General features: G+C 38.6%; 1 protein-coding gene across 2 annotated transcripts in view; it reads right to left on the minus strand.

The window, feature by feature from the left end:
- TTC27 (tetratricopeptide repeat domain 27) overlaps positions 1 to 25,752 on the minus strand; it is a 194,512-nt gene that overhangs the window by 121,033 nt on the left and 47,727 nt on the right. For both annotated transcript variants that reach the window (XM_003262719.3, XM_030800389.1), the window contains exon 9: positions 23,378 to 23,444. In XM_003262719.3, the coding sequence (XP_003262767.1) occupies positions 23,378 to 23,444 (67 nt within the window). The remainder of the gene's footprint in view (positions 1 to 23,377; positions 23,445 to 25,752) is intronic.

A 25,752-nucleotide genomic window follows, 5' to 3' on the forward strand; every position in this document is an offset into this window, starting at 1 on the left:
GGTGTGAGATGGTATCTCATTGTGGTTTTGATTTGCATTTCTCTGATGGCCAGTGATGATGAGCATTTTTTCATGTGTTTTTTGGCTGCATAAATGTCTTCTTTTGAGAAGTGTCTGTTCATGTCCTTCGCCCACTTTTTGATGGGGTTGTTTGTTTTTTTCTTGTAAATTTGTTTGAGTTCATTGTAGATTCTGGATATTAGCCCTTTGTCAGATGAGTAGGTTGCAAAAATTTTCTCCCATTTTGTAGGATGCCTGTTCACTCTGATGGCAGTTTCTGTTGCTGTGCAGAAGCTCTTTAGTTTAATGAGATACCATTTGTCAATTTTGGCTTTTGTTGCCATTGCTTTTGGTGTTTCAGACATGAAGACCTTGCCCATGCCTATGTCCTGAATGGTATTGCCTAGGTTTTCTTCTAGGGTTTTTATGGTTTTAGGTCTAACATGTAAGTCTTTAATCCATCTTGAATTAATTTTTGTATAAGGTGTAAGGAAGGGATCCAGTTTCAGCTTTCTACATATGGCTAGCCAGTTTTCCCAGCACCATTTATTAAATAGGGAATCCTTTCCCCATTGCTTGTTTTTGTCAGGTTTGTCAAAGATCAGATAGTTGTAGATATGCAGCATTATTTCTGAGGGCTCTGTTCTGTTCCATTGATCTATGTCTCTGTTATGGTACGGGGTATATACCCAAAGGACTATAAATCATGCTGCTGTAAAGACACATGCACGCATATGTTTATTGTGGCACTATTCACAATAGCAAAGAGTTGGAACCAACCCAAATGTCCAACAACGATAGACTGGATTAAGAAAATGTGGCACATATACACCATGGAATACTATGCAGCCATAAAAAATGATGAGTTCATGTCCTTTGTAGGGACATGGATGAAACTGGAAAACATCATTCTCAGTAAACTATCACCAGGACAAAAAACCAAACACCGCATGTTCTCACTCATAGGTGGGAAGTGAACAATGAGAACACATGGACACAGGAAGGGGAACATGACACTCCGGGGACTGTTGTGGGGTGGGGGGAGGGGGGAGGGACAGCATTAGGAGATATACCTAATGCTAAATGACGAGTTAATGGGTGCAGCAAACCAACATGGCACATGGATACATATGTAACAAACCTGCACATGGTGCACATGTACCCTAAAACTTAAAGTATAATAATAATAAAAAGAATGATTAAAAAAAGAAAAAAGAAAAAAAAGAACTATTAGGCTAAGATAAAATATTTGTCTTTTATCAAACTCATTCATAACTCCAAACTCTCATTAAAGGTTAGCAAGAAGTCCTTCAGCCTATGACTCCTTACAGTTCATTTCACTCATTTTTATTACCTGCCTGACTCCTACAGGCACTTGAATTTTTAACCTCTAATCTAGACCAACTAACCTCTAATCTAGACCAACCCCCTTACAATTAAGAGGAAAATGAAGCACCAATAGGTTAAATTATCTGCTCAATGTCACACCTCTATTAATAGCAAAAGCTGGTACTAACACTTGGTATCCTAAGTCCCAGAACACCTTTATATTATTTTATAACATTTTCTCTAAATAAACTTGTGCTCATTTAAATAGCTAAATTAAGATATGACTACTTCCTGGACATGGATGATACTACCAAAGAAACATTAGAAAGTAGAGTAATGTAAAAAGAGGACTTGGAGATGGTGAAGGAAGAGGAGTACGTAAAGAATACATGAATAAGAGAGAAGAATCAAAAGAACATAACCTTAGTGAAATTTGTTCATTAATTCACTTGAGCACCTACTCCCTACATGGCAGTGTATACTAGGCCCTAAGGACAGAATAGCAAACAAAACAGACAGGATCCCTGCCCCCATAAAATATATATTCTAATCTTACTCTTCTATAATTAACTTTGCAAATTAAAATATTTTCATCCCCTTCAAATACAGTTTACAAGATTTAATGTGTAACCTTATCTCGTTGGCCTCCATTAACTTAAATCTACAAAAAGAATGAATTTACCAACATAAATAGGTGCATATGGCCCTATAAAAATATGAAAGAGAAGACATTAAAAAACACTAATTCTTTAAAATGTACAACACTACTTGTCAGATTTTATTATAAAATGTGATCTCAAGAATTTTCAGGCAGGGCGTGATGGCTCACACCCGTAATCCCAGCACTTTGGGAGGCTGAGGCGGGTGGATCACCTGAGGTCAGGAGTTCGAGACCAACCTGGCCAACGTGATGAAACCCAGTCTTTAATAAAAATACAAAAAATAAGCTGGGCGTGGTGGCGGGTGCCTGTGATACCAGCTACTCAGGAGGCTGGGGCAGGAGAATCGTTTGAACCTGGGAAGTGGAGGTTGCAGTGAGCCGAGATTGCGCCATTGCACTTCAATCTAGGCAACAAGAGTAAAACTATGTCAAAAAAAATAAATAAAAAGAATTTTCAAAGGAAAGGACTTTTCTCATTAGGTAAATCTGCAACACTGATTCCACTACCCACAACAGGTCACATTACTGCCTTCATTTTCTTTTCATCTTATTAAAGGGATTATCATCTATAATCCCATGACAACAGAATGGAAGAGTACTGAGGAAAAGGCTCTGTAAAACAGTGGGAAAAGTCTGCAGAGTGAAAGATTGAGAGGCATCCCAGCCCCACCAAGTGACCTGGCGAAGTTACTTGACCTCCCTGGGTGTCTCACTTTCCTCCTCTCTAAAATTGGAGTAGCATTCCCATCTCTCACAGAGTTGGGAGCATTAAGTAAGTAAGAATAAGTAAAGCTTAATGGAGCCTATGAGAGTTCCCACTGAAAAGCACATCTGGCCCCTCCAGGAGCTCTCCTCCTCCAGCGTTTACACTCACCCTTAACAGAAAATCCCTCTCTGGGGTGGGCATGGCAACGGTGCTCACCTTCCAACCACACTGATCATTCTGCCAGCAACAATGGTGCAGTGCACAGACCAGCTCAGCCCATGGGCTTGTCAGAGTTAAACCCACCTTTAAAAAGGTTGTCCCAAACGCTTGCACAGCAAAGGGATGAAATATCTTCCTTAGATAACAAAGACACACTGTTTTCTACACTGGTATGAGAACAAGAGGCTTGCCTAAGATTTTTATTTGAAGGTCAACCAAAACATTCTCACTAAACACTGAAAATAAGATACAATCTGACAGACATTTGAAAAGCTTTAAAGAAGGAACTAACTGGATAATAGCATCACTGAAGAATGTAATGATTGATGTCTATTTGGCTGGGAGATATAAAGACTTAAGAAAGTCTTTCTGAAAGGAAGCGATTGCACATAGGCTATATTCAATATATTTTATAAAACACTGCTGCCCATGAAGTAAGAATTGATCATAACATGGGACATTGGGTAAGTAAGAAGAAAACTAAACAGGAGATATGTTGATTTATGAAGCTCTATTGACTTATAAGAAAATGGCATTTTTTAAAAATGTCAGCAACCAAATGCAATGGAGAGAACACCAATCTAACCTACCTAAGCAGCAGGCCAACCCCAGCCGGTAAGAGCTCAAGCCATAATCTACACAAACATCTGGATAGAGTTAATTCAGTCTTCACCATGCCCCCCAATAGGGGGTTACTGCTCTTATTTCCATTCAATTTAGAACTTGAGAAGTGATCACCCAATGCCTACAAGGCTGGCTCTGTCTCATTTAGGTCTTGGCCTAAATGTCACTTTGTGAGGGAGCCTTCTCAACCACCTCATCTAAGTGACTCCATCTCTATCCAGTGATTCTCTATCACTGCATCTAGTTTGGTTCCTCCAGGGCAGATGTCCCAGCTATTTGATTCCTAGTACCTTACATCTGTCTGGTACATTGCAAGAAAGGGATAAAAAGTGGGACAAAGAAAGAGACTTTTCTTTTGTCTTCTTTTACAAAGGGACAAGGGCATACAAAGGTGGTTCTTCTGAAACAGAAATGTAAACTAACAGTGACTGGTGCTCATGGAAATCCACCTAATCGATTCTTTTTTTGGGCATTCCCTAGATAGAACTGGGAACATATGCTCCCAAGGACACAACATTGTAAATAATAACTAGCTATCGTGACATAATACTTTTATTACTATGACCTAGGCAATCTGGGGTTTATATAGGCTTTTGTAAGGCAACTCAGAAACTTAAACACTACTTAAAATATTTTTTCTTTAAGACAACATACATTCCAAATTCTAAAAAAAAAAAAAAAACTTTATGGCTGGGTGAGATGGCTCAACTGTAATCCCAGCACTTCGGGAGGCTGAAGCAGGAGAATCACTTGAGACCAGGAGTTTGAAATCAGTCTGGGCAGCATGGCAAGCCCCTGTCTCTACAAAAAAATTTATCAAATTTGCTGGGTGTGGTGGCATGTGCAGGTAGTTCCAACGACTCAGGAGGCTGAAGTGGAAGGACCACTTGTGTCCGGTCAAGCCTGCAGTGAGCCATGATCACACTACTGCACTCCAGCCTGGGCTGAACAGAGTGAGACCCTGTATCAAAAATAATAGTCATAATATTCTATTTGCTTCATGGCAAGTAATAATATAATAAGGTGCCAACATAATGTGTTACCATGCTTTGTAAAAATCTACAAATTAAGATTAATTATTACTGGCCAGGCACAGTGGCCACTTTTGGGGCTGAGGCAGGCGGATCACTTGAGGTCAGGAATTCAAGACCAGCCTGGCCAACATGGTGAAACCCCATCTCTATTAAAAATAACAAAAATTAGCTGGGCGTGGTAGTGCACACCTACAGTTCCAGCTACTCAGGAGGCTGAGGCATGAGAATCGTTTGAACCCAGGAGGCAGAGGTTGCAGTGTGCCAACATCATTCCACTGCACTCCAGCCTGAGTGACGGAGTGAGACTGTCTCCAAAACAAAAAAATCAATTCTTTCCTAAACTACCTTGAATTCCTCTACCATCCCAGCCATTATCTATGTGCCCTTGAATAAGCAGGTTAAGCTCTGTGAGACTAAAGATGTCTTATCCATAAAGAGAAAAATGTAGACTAAAAGTTAACCAACTACCTCCAAAATTCTGTAGCAATGAAGGGAAAATAAGGTCATAAATTCCTAAGATCATCTTTGTTGAATTTTGGTATATTTTAACATTATAATGCAATTATTACAAACTTCATATTTACTGAAATATCTTATAAACACATTTCTTTACTGTTCAGTAAAAGTGTAAGAAAGAAGTTTACTTGAGAACAGCTAAACTGCTCAGATACCAAAAATTGGTAAAGATAAAAGAAGACGTTGAAAACACCAAATTGTGACTTAACAGATTTGGAATGGTGTCTTACATATTAAGAGGTTAAATAAGCACAGAGTTTCAGCCTTGATAATAAGAGGCAATGAGTGACTGAAAACATGGACCTAAATATAAGCTGATATAATTTGTTATTACCATAGAATTCTAGCTACCCACTATTTCTTTTTGTTTGTTTTTTTTTGAGAAAGGGTCTCACTCTATTGCCCAGGCTAGAGTGCAGTGGTGCAGTCTCGGCTTACTGCAACCTCCGCCTCCCAGGCTCAAGTGATTCTCCTGCCTCAGCCTCCTGGGTAACTGGGACTACAGGCACTTGCCACCATACCTGGCTAATTATTTTAATTTTCTGTAGAGACAGGGTTTCGCCCAGGCTGGTCTCGAACTCCTGGGCCCAAGTGATGAGCCCACCTTGGCCTCCCAAAGTGCTAGGATTACAGGTGTGAGCCACCACGCCCATCGGCTACTCACTAATTCTGTGAGTGGAAAACCAAATGCATCAGGGAATAACAGGAGCTGTAAAACTTTTAGTGACTGCTCTATATTCTGTAGAAGATATTTTATGCTATCTTTGTATGAAAAAAGTAAATCTAGGCATTAGAAAAAATGCTCTCCAAATTAAATATAGTACTCCACATGATTCTGCAATTCCATTTCTGGGTCATGCCTGAAAGAACTGAAGTCAGATATTTGCACACCAATATTCATGGCAGCATTATACACATAGCCAAAAGGCAAAAACAACTCAAATGTTTGTGAAGGATCATAAAATGTGATATAGGCTGGGTGTGGTGGCTCACAGCTGTAATCCTAGCACTTTTGGAGGCCGAAGCAGGTGGAACACTTAAGGTCAGTAGTTTGAAACCAGCCTGGGCAACATGGTAAAACCCAGTCTCTACTAAAAACACACAAAAAAATTAGCTGGGTGTGACGGTGGGCGCCTGGAATCCCAGCTACTCGGGAGGCTGAGGCAGGAGAATTGCTTGGACCTGGGAGGCAGAGGTTGCAGTGAGCTGAGATCGCAACACTGCACTCTAGTCTGGGCGACAGTGCGAAACTCTGTCTCAAAAAATAAAAAATAAATAAAATAAAACAAAATAAAATAAACGAAAATGTGGTATAGAAACAACAGAGTATCAATCCACTTTAAAAAGGAATAGCATTCTGATATACACAACACAGGTGAACTTTGAGGACACCATGCTGAGTGAAGTCAGTCACAAAAGAACAATTTTTTTTTTTTTTTTTTTGAGGTGGAGTCTTGCTCTGTCACCCAGGCTGGAGTGCAGTGGTGCAATCTTGGCTCACTGCAACCTCCGCCTCCCAGGTTCAAGCAATTCTCCTGCCTCAGCCTCCCAAGTAGCTGGGATTACAGGTGCATGCCACCACGACTGGCTAATTTTCGTATTTTTATTTGTTAATTAATTTTTACTTTTATTTTATTTTATTTTATTTTTTGAGATGGAGTTTTGCTCTTGTTGCCCAGGCTAGAGTGCAATGGCACCATCTCGGTTCACTGCAACCTCCACCTCCTGGGTTCGAGGGTTCAAGTAATGGTCCTGCCCCAGCCTACCAAGTAGCTGGGACTACAGGCACCCGCCACCACACCCGGCTATTTTTTTTTTTTTTTTTTTTTTTTGAGATAGAGTCTTGCTCTGTCACCCAGGCTGGAGTGTGGTGGCATGATCTCGGCTCACTGCAACCTCCGCCTCCAGGGTTTAAGTGATTCTTCTGCCTCAGTCTCCCGAGTAGCTGGGACTACAGGCGCGCACCACCACACATGGCTACTTTTTGTATTTTTAGTAGAGACAGGGTTTCACCATATTGGCCAGGCTGGTCTTGAACGCCTGACCTCGTGATCTGCCTGCCTTGGCCTCCCAAAGTGCTGGGATTATAGGCGTGGGCCACCGCGCCCGGCCTAATTTTTTATATTTTTAGTAGAGATGGCATTTCACCATGTTGGCCAGGCTGGTTTTGAACTCCCGACCTCAGGTGATCCACCCGCCTTGGCCTCCCAAAGTGTTGAGATTACAGGCATGAGCCACCACGCCCGGCCTACAAAAGAACAAATATTTTATGATTCCCCTTAAATAAGGTACCTAGAGTAGTCAAACTCATAGGGATAGAAAGTAGAATGGTAGTTGCAAGGGCTAAAGGGAGGGGAGAAAGGGAGTTATTGTTTAATGGATACAGAGTTTGGAAAGCTGAAAAAGTTCTGCATATGGATAATACCGATGGTTGCACAACACTGTGAATGTACTTAATGCCACTGAACTGTACCCTTAAAAATGGTTAAGATGGTACATTTTGTGTTATATATACAAAAAAAATATGTATTTTACAAAACCACTACTGCTAAAATCCTTAAAAAGACAGAGCAGGCAGGGCATAGTGGCTCACACCTGTAATCCCAGCACTTTGGGAGGCCAACACAGGAGGATTGCTTGAGCCCAGGAGTTTGAGATCAGCCTAAGCAACACAGCAAGACCCTGTCTCTAGAAAAAATAAAAAATAAAAAAAATTAACCCAGTGTGGCAGTGCACACCTCTGGTACCAGCTACTTGACAGGCTGAGGCAGGAAGATTGCTTGAGCCTGGGGGGTCCAGGCTGCAGTGAGCTGTGTTCATACCAGTGCGTTTCAGCTTGGGCAACAGAGCAAGACCTTGTCTCAACAACAACAAAAAATATAGCAATCTTACATCAAATTTAGTATTGCTAAAAACATAAACAGAACATATAAAGACAGAAATATAATTACACCCAAAGTGTAATTATAGTATACTATAAAAGTAAAGTAATGAAAAATATTTCATTAGTTTTTTTAAGTCACTAATAATTTCTTTTTTTTTTTTAAATAGAGATGGATCTTACAATGTTACCCAGGTTGGTCTCAAACCCCTAGCCTCAAGTGATCCTCCTGTCTTGGCCTCCCAAAGTGCTGGGATTACAGGCATGAGCCACTAGACCTGGCTACTAATAATATTTTGTATGAAGTATCCAATATGCATATATACAACGCTCCCAAATTTCAGAATTTTTTTCCCAAAAGCTGGGTTATTTTAGCACATGAAAAGGCTCTGATATGTTTCTGTATAGTTATAGTAAACACTTTACTTTTAATTATTTCTCCCCAAAGGACACATTTTTATGAAGATATAAAATACATGTTAATTCTTATAATTCATATTTTTATTCCAATAATTCATAATCATTTCTCAGAAATGCTATGAAAATTTCTGAACAGTTTGCTCTGAAACTGGTCCTAAATAACAGAGATTACCAAAAGGCTGACAACTAGAGAGTTAGCCTCTTGTTCTGAGAAAAATGCAGTAACTACTCAACTGCAAAAGCCTCTACAACGGTGGTTCTAACCAGAATTTTATTTGTTCTGGATACAAGTTTCCTGTTTTTGCTGTTTTGTTATTTATTTTATTTATTAGTTTTATTTAATAAACACTTATATAACACATTCTATGTGCTGGTCAGGCAGTAGTCTAAGTGCTTTACAACAGTAATAGTATCTTTTCATAAAAAGAAGTGCTAACTATGGTCCAGCATATCATTTTTTGTTTTGTTAGAGCTTTACTGTCCTGTTTGACTGTCCTAAGGTCTCAAAGATGTTCTCCAACATTCATCCTCTAAGAGCTTTATAGTTTTGCTTTTCACTTTTATATATTTGATCTATCTGGAATTATGTTTTATATACAATATGATGTAGGGGTAAGATGCCCATTTTTCCTGTAGGTATATAAATTATCTAGTAATATTGATTGAAAAGTCTATCCTTCCTCACTGTATCACAACTCCACCTTTGCCATAAATCACTGTGTATGTATGGATCTGTTTCTAGACTACTGGTTGATTTATATTTCCTTGTGTCAAAATGTCTTAATTCTGTGTTTTTAAAGAGCATAAAAATAACCTCAAGAGCTTGTTAAAACACAGAGTTCTTGGCTCCAACCTCACAGGTTCTGACTGAACAGGGTTTAGGGTGGAGCCGGAGAAATTCCATTTCTAACAAGCTCCCAGGTGATGCTCATGCTGCTGGTCCAGGGACCCCAATTTGATGAGCACTGTCTTAAAACAGGTCTTGCTATCTGACAACAGAAGTCCTCCCCTCCAGCTCTGCTCTTCAAGACTGCCTGAGCTATATCCTTAGTCCTCTGCATTTCCATATGAATTTCAAAGTCAGCTTTAGTTTCATGAAAAAACAATAGAAACAATAAAAACAACAAATTCAAAGTTCTGGGACTTTCTTAAGGATTGTATTAATTTGTAGGTTAATTTGGAAAGACTTGAAATTTTAAAACGTGAAGTCCTCATGAACAAGAAATATCACTCCGTTTATTTACATCTTCATTAATTTATCTTAATTATGTTTTATAGATTTTTTTTTTTTTTTTTGAGACACAGTCTCACTCTGTTACCCAGGCTGGAGTACAGTGGTGCGATCTCAGCCCACTGCAACCTCTGCCTCCTGGGTTCACGCGATTCTCCTGCCTCAGCCTCCCAAGAAGCTGGGATTACAGGCGTTTACCATGACACCTGGCTAATTATTTTTGTATTTTTAGCCGAGACAAGATTTTACCATGTTGGCCAGGCTGGTCTTGAATTCCTGACCTCAAGTAATCTGTCCACCTCAGCCTCCCAGAGTGCTGGGATTACAGGTGTAAGCCACCGTGCCCCACCAGATTTTTAGTATAGAGATCTTATAAATCTTTTGATAGTTTATTCCTAGGAATTTGATGGTTTTTGACACTATTACAAATGCTTTTCTCTTTTTAATTTTTAAAAACGGTGGTAAAATACATATAACATAAAATATACCATTTTAACAATTTTTAAACACACAGTTAAGTAATGTTAAGTACATTCACATTGTTGTACAACCAGTCTCCAGAACTCCTTTCATCTTGCAGCTGAAACTCTATACCCATTAAACAACTCCCAATCCCCCTTCCCCCAACCCCCGGCAACCCGTTCTGCTTTTTGGTTCTATGAATTTTGGCTACTCTAGGTACTTCATGTGGAATTATATAGTTGTAAATGCTATCTTATTTTTAACCATGGATTCTATTAACTGTGGTAATTTGATGAAATATCAGCTCACTAAGTTATAAGTATTTGGTTAAAAATCAAAATGGGTTTGAAAAAGAACCCTAAGAAAGCTGGTGGATTCAAAACTCCCTGCTTTCATGGCTGGGTGTGGTGGCTCACGCCTGTAATCCCAGCAATTTGGGAGGCCGAGACAGGCAGAACACTTGAGCCCAGGAGTTCAAGACCAGGCTGAGCAACATGGGGAGACCTGTCTCTACAAAAAAAAAAAAAAAAAATTAAAAAAGAAAATCCCCACATTCGGAATTAGCACACTGCTGAAGAACCTCACGCCATATGCAACCATGTACTTATCCATGAGATGGAATTTCCGCCACTTTTACACATCAAAACAAAGGCCAGTAACCACTTACAAAGGAGTGATAACATTTGCGTGCCTGTCTTAAGAAAAGTTCTCTCATTTCTTCTCTCTCATTGACCAAAATCTATAAAAGGTGGCTCACTGAGCCAGTAAACTTTTACAAGTATATAATTTTTCATATACTTTTAATATTTTTATGATTGTTGTGAATAGTGAAATCAACTCTATTTTATTTATAGTTATAATGTTTTATAAATTAAAGAATCAATTCACTTCAGCAATTGTTGATAAGGTGTGTAAGAGGATATTTTGAGAACAAAAGAGAAGTATTCATTAAAGATTAAGAGATGCAGGCCGGGCGCAGTGGTTCACGCCTGTAATCCCCGCACTTTGGGAGGGTGAGGTGGATTGATCACCTGAGGTCAGGAGTTCAACACCAGCCTGGCCAACGTGGTGAAACCCCACCTCTACTAAAAATACAAAAATTAGCTGGGCGCGGTGGCGTGTGCTTGTAATCCCAGCTACTTGGAAGACTGAGGCAGGAGAATCACTTGGTGGAGGTTGCAGTGAGCCGAGACTGCACCATTGCACTCCAGCCTGGGCAACAGAGAGAGACTCTGTCTCAAAAAAAACAAGTAAATATTCATATGATGACAAGCTATATATGTACACAAGAAGGACTTATTATTTTATTCAGCTAGCAATTTCCCACTGTATGGGCATTTCCCTCATGTCCCAGAAAAGTAGCAAAGAAAATTCTGTACCATCATCAAAGAGGATCTAGAGTGTCGTTTCTATTAAAAACAAATTTCCTTTTCATTCTTATCACTGCACGTTTCAAATAATCTTCTTCCAAAGGCCACTAGGATACCTTTAGATGACGTACAACCAGGCTACTCCTTTAAACACTGAAGGCGCTTTCAGATAGCTGCTTTTTCCATACATAAATCAAAGCCAGCTCAGAGCTCTCCTTGTGCATGATTGTTTGGCTACACTAAAGCCAAATTGAACGATGCCCACCCAGGTCATGCTGATCTTCCAAAGCAAGGAACAAAGAAATACTATAAAAAGCAGAAGTATCCCCGCTTTTTAATTATCTACTTAAAAGAGCATTCATTTTTGAAATCAGTACCAAATGAAAATAAGTTTAAAATTCCAAGTTTAATCTATAAATAATTCCCAGTAGAAGTGGAAGAGCAGCCCAAATCCCCTATCCTTGCTAGGTAGGTCATTTAAAAACTTTTTCAAATCTATTTTTCCCTAAGTCTCACTATTACCCTCAACAAAAGGACCCAAATACAACTTACATTCTCCCATCTCCTTGCCTTTGCTTATGCTATATCACTCCATCTAAACCCTATCTGTTGTTCAAGTTCCAACTCAAGTCCTCCCTTAGTGAACAAAGCCTTCTTGGACTGCTCAGTCCTAAATCCTGTCTTCCTTTCTTAGCAACTAGGGGATATCTTTATCTGTGCTATCGATTTGTAGTTTAAACTGCCTAGTATTGCTAAGTAGAGCTTCATAAATTTATCTGACTGGGCTAAATTAAAAATTCCATGAAAGCAAGTCCCAGGCTTTATGCCTTTATTTTTTCTACAACATCTAGTAGCATACTTGACAAATTTTGAGACTCTGGATCTTCTGCCATTAAGCTTTTAAAACTCTCTCTGCTATGCAAATTTTCATATAGACAGCAAAGACACCAGTGATCAATCCGCTGGTGACTTGGCTTCCTCAAAAAAGAAAAACCTCTGCATTCAGGAGACTTTAAGCAAAATGTTCTATAACAAAACCATGTTTTTTTCCTCATCATTGTTAAAGCAAGCAATATTACTCGAGGACCTGTTGTACACTGTCTTGATTCAAGTCAGTTTCCAAAAACCTACTCATGATGACCTTAAGCAAGGGCTTACTGTATATCCTTCACCCAATTCCCCAAATGTTAATGTTTTGCCACATGAACTATAGTTTACTTTCCATACCAGATATAGATTCTACTTAAAACAGTATTTACAGACTTAAAATAAATTCTACTAATTACCTATTTTTATATCGATTAACACAAGTTGCTAGAAATCATATATTAATACTTCACTTTATTTCAATTACCTATGCTATTCTATATACAAGTCTCATGTGCTAAGAAATCTTAAGGTTTTACATTCATCCTAGCTATCTTTCTATTTGTTATTTCTGTTGACTCTCAATCACAAAGGGGAAAAAATTTCAATTCAACAAGTATTTTTTCTATATCAATAATCTGTGTTAAACGAAAGGGTCAAAAGTACCCCCAACTTGAGCCCTAAACAGTATATTCCTCCAATTAAATTTGGGGTTTCTTTTACATGCAGGTTTCCAAAAATATATGGGGAAAACTAGCTTGATTTTGCTTCGAAAAAGCAGTAAGCTTCTTAATGAATGTGAACACTAAGCAATTTCCTATTGGGAATTTGTTCTCCTACATTTTTTCCACTTAATAATTAGGCAAATTGAATAGTTTGTGTTGTACTTCTGAAACTGGTGGCACAGAATAATCAATATTGAAACCCAAATCTATATTGATAATCTTAAATAGTATAGCTCTAAATGAATCTGTTCATGTGCATTCTTCCCTTTAGTGAAGTATATGACAGATAAATAAAACCCATATTCAGTATTGTGGCCTGTTTTGACAAATGCATACACCTATATAACCACTATTAAATCAAATTATAGAAATTGCTCATCATCCTAAAATGTTCCCTTGCAACATTTTGTAATCAATCTGTGATCTACTTTCTGTCATTACAACGTAGTTTTGCTATTCTAGAATTTTCATTAAATGGAATCATACAGCCTGGCTTCTTTAACTCACGATAATGTGCCTGAGATTCATCCATGCTGTTACATTTATCAGTATTTCATAACTTTTTATTGTTGAGTATTATTTCATCAGAGGGATACACGGCAGTTTATCATTCATTTGTTTTGATGGACACTTGGGTTGTTTCCAGTTTTAAGCTATTATGGATAAAACAGCCACGAGTATTTGTGTACAACTCTTTGTGAGGACACATACTTTCATTTCTCATGGCTAAATACCTGGAGAAGCAATTGATGATTAACTTTATAAGAAAATGCCAACCTGTGTCCCAAAGCAGTTGTGACATTTTACATTACCACTAGCATTGTATGTTCTAACTACCCCACAGAGTGTTATGTAAGTCTTTTCAGTAATGTATAGTGGTATCTTGTTGTGGTTTTAATTTGCATTTTTCTGATGACTAATGTTATTACACATCTTTCAAGCTCCTTTTGGCCATGCATATCTCTTTCTTCAAGTGTCTGTTCAAATATTTTATCCATATTTAATTGGTTGGTTTCTACTATTGAGTTGAAAGGGGTCTTTATCCTAAGTAAAAGTCTTTTGTGAGATACATGCAGTGTAAATATTTTCTCCTAGTCTATGGCTGGTGTTTTCATTTTCTTAATGTTGTCTTCAAAAAGCAGAAAGTTTTAATGTTAATAAAGTCCAATTTATCACTCTTTTTCTTTTATGGTTCATGCACTTAGTGTCCTAGCTCAAATTTCTTCACTACCCAATGTTATAACAATTTTACTTGAAGAAAAGATAGGAGGAAAACTTTGTAACATTGAGATCAGTGATTTAACTTCATGACTGACCTTCACATATAAATTTCTTCTCTGTTATCTTCTGTGGTCCATGGATAAAATACGCAGTTTAATTGTTTGGTTTACAAACATCTGGGGTTTTTCTAGATATGCAATAGTTATTGATGTCATTTAATTATGGAAAAAACTAAGTACTATAAGTAATCTATGGAAAAACTATGTACTACATGTAAACAATTTCTTAATTTATTCATTCATTCTTTCATTTATGGAGATTTGTTTTATGTCCCAGTATATGGTCTTGCTGCATTTACCACATGCATTTGAAAAGACCATGTATTCTAAGTGTATTCCATAAACATCAATTCAGTCAAAATGGCTGATAGTGTTGCCATTTATCTATGTATTTACTTGCTCTTTGCCAAGTTGTTCTAACAATTGCTGACAGAGGGGTGTTAAAATATTCAACTATGATTGTGACATTGCCTGTTTTTCAACTTAGTTCTATCCATTTCTATTTCATGTACTGTATAGTCATTATTAGATACATACATATTTATAATTACTATGTCTTCCTGATAAATAATCCCTTTATTATTATAAAGTTGTCCTCTCTGCCTCTGGAAATATTCTTTGTAATGAAGCCCATTTTACTTTATAATAATTTGGCAAATCTAGCCTTGTTATACTTACTGTTTTCATGGGATAATATTTTCCATCCATTTATTATGAACCCACCTGAGTCTTTACATTTAAAGTACATCTCTTCCAGGAAGCATATAGTTGTGTCTTGCTTTTTAATTCCATTATCAATCTTTGACTTTTATTTGGAGTATTTATCCATTAGCATTTAATATAATTATTCATATGGCTGGGTTTAAATATACCATTTTACCCTTTTTTGTTGTTGTTCCATTATGCTGCTTTTCCTGCCTTCTTTTTAAATAATCTGAATATATTTTAGGTTGCCACCTTGACTTCTTACTGGATTTTTAGCCAGATGCCTTTGCATTTTTAAGTGGTTGCTCTAGAATAATAATATCTTTAGTTTTCACAACCTATAATAGTGGAAAATCAATAATCTAATCCTTCACATAAAATGTAGAAACTTTGCAGCCATATAGGATCACTTGTTCACCCTTGCATGCCTTCTAAATATGTTAGAAAATACCACGAAATGGCCAGGTGCAGTGGCTCATGCCTGTAATCTCAGACTTTGGGAGGCCAAGGTAGGCAGATCACCTGAGGTCAGGAGTTTGAAACCAGCCTGGCCAACACAGTGAAACCCCATTTCTATACTAAAAGTACAAAAACTAGCTGGGTGTAGTGGTGCATGCCTGTAATCCCAGCTACTCGGGAGGCTGAGGCACAGGAATTGCGTGAACCCAGGAGGCAGAGGTTGCAGTGAGCCAAGATTGCGCCATTGAACTCCAGCCTGGGCGACAGAGTGAGACTCCATCTCACACACACACACAAAAGAAACCTAAAAATAAAATCACCCAATGGCATTCCCTTCCTTCAAGCAAAAAAGTCATCTCCAGAATCTTTCTGCCTTTGATCATTCCCCAGTATCACCAGGTAGTTAGATTTTTTTGTTTTTGCATCTTGCCCACAGTTGGTAATTTCTTCCTGCAGAAGGATAGTTCCAATCAGAACTACTACAGAAGCAGCCAGGCATGGTGGCTTACGCCTGTAACTCCAGCACTTTGGGAGGCTGAGGTGGGTGGATCACTTGAGCCTGGGAGTTCGAGACCACCCTGAGCAATATGGTAAAACTCCATCTCTACCAAAACGCAAAAAAATTAGCCAGGCGTGGTGGTTCACGCCTGTAATCCCAGCTACTCGGAAGGCTGAGGCAGCACAAACGCTTGAGCCCAGGAGACAGAGGTAAGCTGAGATTGTGCCTTTGCACTCCAGCCTGGGTGACAGAGTGAGACCATGTCTCAGAAAAAAAGGAACCACTACAGAAGCAGAAGTCCTCCAAATGAATTTTAGAATCAGCATGTCAATTTCTGCAAATAAAAAAAAAAATGCCTATGGGGATTCTGATTGCTACGGATTTAATTTGAAGCTCAATTTTACAAGAATTGTGAATTCAACATATTGAGCCTTCCAACCCACGGATATGGTAAATCCATTTATTTAGATAATCTTTAATTTCTCTCAGTATTCTTTGTCATTTTCAGCATAGAGGTCTTGCATTTTAGTTGCAATTATTTGTAAACATTTGATTTACTTAAGGCTATTGCAAATGATTTTAAAATTCTTTTCCCAAGTATTGCTAGCAAATATAAGTATAGTTGACTTTTTTATGTTGACCTTGTATTCTAAGAACTTGCTTGTTAGTTCTAGTAGCTTTCATGCTCATTCTTAAGAGTTTTTCTATGATATAAACATGTCATCTATGCATAAAGGTAGTTTATATCCTAATTTCCAAACTGTATACCTTTTATTTCTTCATATCTTCTTATCTATTGCACTACTGGGATTCTAGTTCAACAAGAAGAGAAGTGAAGAAAGCAGACAATCTTCCCTTTTTTCTGAGCTTACGGGGGAAAGCCTACTTTTCACCAATAATGATTTTAGCTAGATGCACTTAATCAGGTTGATATTCTCTTCTATTCCTAGTTTACTAAGAGTTTTTATAATGAAAGGTGTTGAATTTTGTCAAAGGCTTTTCTGTTTCTATTAAGATAATCATTTGGTTTTTCTCCTTTGCTCTATTAATGAGGTGAGTTGCATTGTTTCATGTTAAACCAATATTGTATTCCTGGGGTAAACACTATTTGGTCATGATATATTATCCAATTTTATAGTTGTTGACAATGGGAATTAAAGTCCAGTAACAGTGGGCCAGAAGGGAAATTCTAATAAGCATTAACCTCAAGACATGGTTAACTGTAGAAGACAAAAGAAAAGCAATCAGTCCCCAGGTCATTTCTAATTTGTAAGAGAACTTAAGGAACAGGCAGGCTGGGTGCAGTGGCTCATGCCTGCAATCCCAGCACTTTGGGAGGCCAAGAAGTGCAGATCACCTGAGGCCAGGAGTTCCAGAACAGCCTGGCCAACATGGTGAAACCCTATCTGTAGTAAAAATACAAAAATTAGCCGGGTGTGGTGGTGCATGCCTGTAATCCCAGCTACTCGGGAGGCTGAGGCAAGAGAATCACTTGAACCGGGAGGCAGAGGTTGCAGCAAGCCAAGATTGTGCCACTGCACTCCACCCTGGGGGACAGAGCAAGACTCCATCTAATATAAAAAAAAAAAAAAAAAAAAAAAGGAAAAGGAAAAGCAGACCAATTAGTTTCAATGAGAAGGTGAAGGTATTTGCAGTTGTTTCCTCTTATTTAATGTCTTTTTTTTTTTTTTTGGTTGGTTACTGTCGAGACATTCTCTTTATGTTTTCTTTTCACCAGGCTGACTATGGCATGTGTAAGTACAGTTTTGTTCATTTTATTTTGCTTAAGTCTCACTGTGCTTGTTCCTCTATACTGTGAGGTAATTCTGAAGTAATTAACTCTAGTAACAAACTATCAAAAGTACAAGCAATAACAGTTATATTTCCTATCTTAATAAATTACAACTAAGAAATGAGTAATTCCCTAGAAGAAAAATGGGTAATCATTTTCATCTGTAAAACGGATTAGCAAACTATGTTATGATCGTAGATAAGTATTTATTAAATAGCTTTAAAGTCAATAGCAGAACAATACATAAAATATAATGTATTAACTTCCAAAGATCTTTTTCCTTCTTTCATTTACAGAGACCTAGGGGCTTCAGGTAGAGTCAAAAGGCAAGCTGCCAGTATCAATTCACATTCACTTAAACAAACTTTTTTTTTTTTCCCCTCGAGTCAGAGTCTCACTCTGTCGTCCAGGCTGGGGTGCAGTGGCGCGACCTCAACTCACTGCAACTTCCGCCTCCCGGGTTCAAGCGATTATCCTGCATCAGCCTCCTGAGTAGCTGGGATTACAGGCGTGCACCACCACGCCCAGCTAATTTTTGTATTTTTAGTAGAGACAGGGTTTCACCATGTTGGCCAGGCTGGTCACAAACTACTGACCTTGTGATCTGCCCATCTTGGCCTCCCAAAGTGCTGGGATTACAGGCGTGAGCTACCCCGCCCAGCCTAAACAAACCTTTGCCAAGGAAAACTGAAAAACCTGTATGAATTAACTAAATTGTTCCCATTTTCAACAATAAAAGGAAATTAAAAACATTACTGAATGTCACTGACGTGGCTCATCTGAAGGGAAATAATGTAGATAACAGCTAATTTTAAATTATCAAGCTGATACAACATAAATGGCTCTCTAAAACAATATGGGTTATTTTTACTCTGACTCAGCTTTCCTGAAACATGCAGATATAATATCTCAGAAATAGCACCACGTAACAGCAACCTTAAACAAGTAAAGCTATTCCTCTTAGGACAAGTTTCTGACTTTGCTAAATTAAAACATTTTCCCAGCATATTTCATATATATTTCAACCTGCCGCATCAAAATGAAAACACTGGCAAAAATTTCTCCAAAAAAGAGATTTCACCATCATTCCAGTAAACTTTGGGACAGTTAATCAAAATTGAACAAAATTCAGGACCAAGAGCCATTCATTTGTTTATTCAATAAATATTTACCAAACACCAAATAACCACTGTTCCTAACTCTCCAAGTGTTTACAGACTTCTGGTAGGAGTATTAAGACTTCTATTGGCCAGGCGCAGTGGCTCACCCCTGTAAATACAGCACTTAGGGAGGCTGGGTGGGTGCATCACCTGAGGTCAGGAGTTAGAGACCAGTCTGGCCAACATGGTGAAACCCCATCTCTACTAAAAATACAAAAATTGGCCTGGCACAGTGGCTCACGCCTGTAATCACAGCACTTCGGGAGACCAAGGCGGGTGGATCACGATGTCAGGAGATCAAGACCATCCTAGCTAACACGGTGAAACCCCATCTCTACTGAAAAACACAGAACAATTAGCCAGGTGTGGTGTCAGGCGCTTGTAGTCCCAGCTACTCAGGAGGCTGAGGCAGGAGAATGGCGTGAACCCGGGAGGCGGAGCTTCCAGTGAGCCAAGATTGCACCACTGCACTTCAGTCTGGGGTGACAGAGCAAGACTCTGTCTCAAAAAAAAAAAAAAAAAAAAAAAAATTACTCGGGTGTAGTGGCCTGTGCCTGTAGTCCCAGCCACTTGGGAAGCTGAGGCAGGAGAATCGCTTGAACCCAGGAGGCGGAGGTTGCAGTGAGTTAAGATCGCACCATTGCATTCCAGCCTGGGTGACGAGCAAAACTCCCATTTCGTAAAAAAAAAAAAAAAGACTTCTATTATACTTGCTCTTCTATCAACAGAGGAAGACATCTTGTACCCTCAATAGTTCACAGCCCTAGTCCCAGGCCACCAAGCTGCTGCTAGAGCAGGGAAATGGATGCCCAGCAAGAAAAACCATGTTGTTTCTTTCCTCTCTGTTCCCTTCTCTTCCATATCTATAGCCAATTCCAAGCAGATCTTATCCATTTAGCCTGTTTGAAAATAGGAATGCTCTACTACAAACTAGTATCACTGAATGCTATGAGTGTACCAGCCTCTACCTACTCTGGAGTACTTTCATAGATGTTCTGCAATATGATCCTCAAGTAAAGTCTTCTGTGTTTGGACAGGGGCATTTTACTCTTTCCCCCATTTTATAGAAGAGAAAGATGAAACAGATGGTTATTCCTAGTATCATGTAGTACTACCTAAATTATGGAACTAAGTAAGTGACGCAGCTCTTGAATAGAAATCAATCCTATTCCAGGGTGTAGGATATATATTTCATTCATTTTCTTATTCTGCATGCATTTATTCATAACAACTAAGAGTAAAGCATTGAAGCACTGTCATAACCCTTGTAGAGAGCCTAGAAAAGAACAGAGCCCAGTCTCTAAAACTGAGAGTTTATAGTCTTGTAAGGAAAAGACATATATACATATATAAATATACACACATACATACATATATAAATATATATATACATACATATATATATAAATAATTGTAATATAAGCCAAAATATGAACCTTGCAAAAAGAGAGGCACAAATAAAAGTTCAAGAGTTCAGAAGTGGGGCAGCACCTAAAAGTGGTCCCTCGTCTCAAATACAAATGCTCCTCAACATATGATGGAGTTACATCCTGATAAATCCATCATGAGTTGTAAATGTCCTAGGTCAAAATGCATTTAATAACACCTGTCCTACCAAACATAATAGCTTAACTTAGCCTGCCTTAAATACGTTAGCCCACAGTTGGGAAACATCATCTAACACCGAGCCTATTTTATTAAAAAAACGCTGAATATCTCATGTAATTTATCGAATACTGTACTGAAAGAAAAACAGAATGGTTGTATAGGTATTCAAAGTATGGTTTCTACTTGAATGAATATCATTTGCACACCATTGCAAATTCAAAAAATTGTCAAACTATCGTAAGTTGGGGGCTGTTTGTACTCTTGGAATTTGGAGTTACATAGGATTTAAATAAAGTTTCTTTCTTCACTGAAACCAGGGACCACTTTTAATTCATCATCTTATCCACTTCGGTATCATGCACAAAGAAGGGACAGGAGGAAGGACTGATAGAAGAAGAGCTGATGAGGGCTGACAGGTTTTTCTGGTTTATTTTATATGTTTCATTTGGGATTTAAAAAAAGGTCAGGGGGACAGTGCAAAGCCCAAAGTATGTGTGGGGCTCTTAAAAGTCCTCCTCACATAGAAGTTTCTTGCCCTACTTCTCACCAATTAAAGATTTACTCGGGATTAACTCATCTCTTTAGAAGAGTTAGGCCTAGCACTTTGAGTCATTGTAATCAAACAGCTTTCCTCCAAAAAGAGGTCGGTCTTCAGGACAGTTCTGATTTGTAAGAGGGTGGGAGGAGAGCAGAAAAATTACACAGCATAAAGGCCTGAGGGGAGAAGTATAAAACCTGAATTTATGACCTTCACTGCAAGCTAGGAGTGATGAGTTACCCACCATCAGAAGTTACTAGAGTTAATTACTCCACAGGTACCTCACAGTGCAAGGGAATGAGAACAGGTTAAAGAAAGGAAAAGTTTTAAAGAAAGGGAAACCCCGCCACACACACAAGAAATGCTAAAAAATTAACTGTTTGAATGTAAAAAGAGTGTGCTAGTGTCTTTTCAGGATAACTGTGGTAATATATATGCTGCAATAAACTGCTTATGAAACCAATCCCAAGAAACTGTTACTACTGGCCAGCAGGAACATTTCCTGTCATATGCCACATTCCTGTTTACTTCCATCATTAGAGAAAGTCAAGCACCCAGGTCACCATTTATCACCGAGACACTTGTCCCTATCCAGTCCCTACCCTGACTCAAGCTCACAGCCATTCCAGACCTTCCCCCATCCCTCATTTTACACAGATCTATGTTCAATGTCACCTTCCCACTGAGACCTTCCCTGACCACCTTGACTAAAACAGCTGCACCCATCTCATTCTTAGTCTCTTAACCTGCTTTATATTTCTCCTCAGCACTTCTGTGAAATAGCTGGTTCTCTCTTTGTCTACTCTGTATTTGACATAAACTCCAGAACAAAAAAGGCTTTGTTTACTGCTACATCCCCAATGACTAGTACAATACCCGTATACATTATTTAGTAGATCTATATTAGCTGAATGAATAAATGAAAAGTACATGTTTTTTATATGCCCTTTAAAATTTGTTAACACTTTGTCAATTCCTTTATAGCATATGTAATAAATAATGAGGAACATTTCCACAGTTACCTAAAACACACATAATATGATGATACACGCCAAAGATTTCTGAGAATACTGAAGTGGGAAAATAAAACACGCAACCAGAGGACTCAAACGACTAACACCTAACCAGTTCAAACAGGGTGTGTAGGAAATAGTAATGTGAAAAATTTATATTACAGTACAAAATAAGCTAGGTTTTTTTGTTTTATTGTGCTTTGTTTTGTTTGTTTTTGAGGCGGAGTCTTGCTCTCTGTCACCGAGGCTGAAGTGCAGTGTGGCTCACTGCAACCTCTGCCTTCCGGGTTGAGGTGGTTCTCCTTCTCAGCCCCCAGGGTAGCTGGGGTTACAGACATGTACCACCACGCCCAGGTAATTTTTGTATTTTTGGTAGAGACAGGGTTTCACCATGTTGGCCAGGCTGGTCCGAACTCCTGATCTCAAGTGATCCACCTGCCTCGGCCTCTCAAAGTGCTGGGATTACAGGCATGAGCCACCTCGCCCAGCCACAATCTAGCTTTTCTTTCTAGCCAGTAAAAGTATTTCATTTTGCCTTATCCGAAAAATAACAAAGGAAGAAAACATCAGAATTCTAACTGGATTCTCAACTAAGATAATGAAAATGCCTTTGAAAAAATGATATATCTTAAGCAACTTGTATTCATTAAAGAACATATGTATCTTCCTTTATCCATAAAGCCAAAATATACTGACTGACCCCTTTGTCTATGACTTTTCTCTTCTTAAAAGCCCTTCTTGATCTAAAATCCTCAAATATCTATTACTCCATCTTTCCTTTTCACTGCCATTCTTCTCCAACTGTGATCTTTATCTATTAACTTTATTTCCTTACACCATATTCCCTCTGAATTCTCTGTAATGAGGGAACTACCCAGAGAGTCCACTGAAACTGTCCTAGAAGTAACCAATGCACTCCTAATTGTCCAATCCAGTGGTCTCGTCTCTGTCCACATTTATCTCCTGACTGCTCTACACTGTTGAACACTGATGAGCACACCATGCTTTTGACACCTTTCTAACCCATGGTCTCCTGGTCCTGCTCCTAGCTCTCTTTTTCACCGCGGCCATATAGGCATAGCACTCAAAAGAGTTGCAGACTCTTAAATCAGCAGCAGCAAGACACATGTGACTTAGAAACTAAAGTGATAAGATTTTTCTCCACTTCATTTCCTTAGGTGGCAGTGTTTCAACATAAACAATCCAAGGCAAGACCATACCAGAGGAAGTAATTTACCAGGAAAAAAATGAAATGGAAGAGAAAAAGACATTACTCACTGATGTAAATGCCAGAAGCTCCTCTTCCGTTAATGTGTGCACTGGGTTATTCTTTTGAAAATTGGTGCTTTAAATTAAGAAAAAAGGTACATTAATTATAAGATGCATGTTGTAGCTAATGAAATATAATCTTTAAAAAGCAAAGTAAACTGCTATATTTTATATATTTGAAAGTAGATATTTAAATATTATGGGGGCCGGGCACAGTGGCTCACACCTGTAATCCCAACACTTTCGGAGGCTGAGGCGGGCAGATCACAAGGTCAGGAGATTGAGACCATCCTGGCTAACACGGTGAAACCCCGTCTCTACCAAAAATACAAAAAATTAACCGGGCGTGGTGGCGGGTGCCTATAGTCCCAGCTACTTGGGAGGCTGAGGCAGGAGAATGGCGTGAACCTGGGAGGCAGGCTTGCAGTGAGCCGAGATCGCACCACTGCACTCCAGCCTGGGCGACAGAGCAAGACTCTGTCTCAAAAAACAAACAAACAAACAAACAAACAATAAATAAATAAATACTATGTCATTATATACAAATGTAGAGTTTGTCACAGATAAGTATAAAAATAAAATGCTGGCAAATAAAATGTGGTTGGTGTATTAAATGTCAACATAATTTATCTTTTTTTTTTCTTTTTTTGTGAGACAGGGCTCACGGTGTCACCCAGGCTGGAGTGCAGTGGCACACACTTGGCTCATTGCAACCTCCACCTCCTGAGTTCAAGGGATCCTCCCAGCTCAGCCTCCTGAGTAACTGGGACTAGAGGCGTACGCCACCATTACCAACTAATTTTTTATTTTTTGTAGAAACGGAGTTTCACTGTGTTGTCCAGGCTAGTCTTGAACTCCTGGGCTCAAGTGATTGCCCACCTCAGCTTCCCAAAGTGTTCGGATTACAGGCATGGGCCACTGTGCAGCCAACATAATTTATCCTCCAAGGAAAAAAGAAATTCAATATGTGCCACTCAGCAAAGAAAATGAAAAGAATTATTATGACACCAAGTCTTATTTATTAAACTCATGCCAAAAAAATAAAAATGTTTTTATAACAGCTGTCAAGGAGGCAGAACAATAGGCATTCTTAGATCTTGCTGATCCAGGATCAATTACATTATTGGTAGGATCATTTTAGAAAACAATTTGGGCCAGGCACGGTGGCTCATGCCTGTAATCCCAGCACTTTGGGAGGCCGAGGCAGGCGAATGAATCATGAGGTCAAGAGATCGAGACCATCCTGGCCAACATGGTGAAACCACATCTCTACTAAAAATACAAAAAATTAGCTGGGGGTGGTGGCGCATGCCTGTAGTCCCAGCTACTTGGGAGGTTGAGGCAGGAGGACTGCTTGAACTCGTGAGGCAGAGGTTGCAGTGAGCCAAGATTGCGCCATTGCACTCCAGCCTGAGTGACAGGGCAAGACTCCATCTCAAAAAAAAAAAAAAAAGAAAACAATTTGGCACTACCTTTGTGAACATTCACATATCCTCGACTCAGTACTTCCATCCTAGATATAGAGCCCAGAGGAATTCTTGAACAGATATATCAAGAATGAGATACATAAATATCCATAGCAATATTGTGTATAATAGGAAAAATCTGGAAACAATCCAAATGCCCAAAAGGAAAACGACAAATTGTTGTATATTCATCCAACAGAATGCTATACTGCAAAGTAAATTGCAGCTACATATAACAACATGAATCACAGGAATACAATAATGAGAGAAAACAAGCAAATCACAGAGGACTATATATTTATTATAAGATACCACTTTTATAAAGCTCAAAAACAAGCAAATTTAAGCAACTGACTTATAAACATACAAAACATGAAATTAAAATTTTTTTTAAAAGGCAAGAAGATGACAAACGAGATTCAGGATAACAGTTAACTTTTCACCAGTGTTCTTTTTATTATTAGACTATTCCAAATGGAATATTAAATATTCTTAATATATGGAATATATGAAATATTCCACATATAATTATAAAATATATGGAATATATATAAGTGGATATATATATATATATGGAATGTAATTCCAAATATTCCATATATTAATTTAACAAATTTTAAAGGACATATAAATGTATATAAATATTTCATATATCAAGAATGAAAAGAGGCTGGGCACAGTGGCTAATGAGTATAATCCCAGCACTTAGGGAGGCCGAGGCAGGTGGATCACGAGGTTAGGAGTTCAAGACCAGCCTGGCCAAGATGGAGAAACCCCATCTCTACTAAAAATACAAAAATTAGCTGGGCATGATGCCAGGTGCCTATAATCCCAGCTACTCGGGAGACTGAGGCAGAGAATTGCTTGAACCCAGGAGGCAGAGGTTGCAGTGAGCCAAGATCGTGCCACTGCACTCCA

Source organism: Nomascus leucogenys, chromosome 19 (assembly GCF_006542625.1).
Source record: "Nomascus leucogenys isolate Asia chromosome 19, Asia_NLE_v1, whole genome shotgun sequence".
NCBI lineage: Eukaryota > Metazoa > Chordata > Mammalia > Primates > Hylobatidae > Nomascus > Nomascus leucogenys.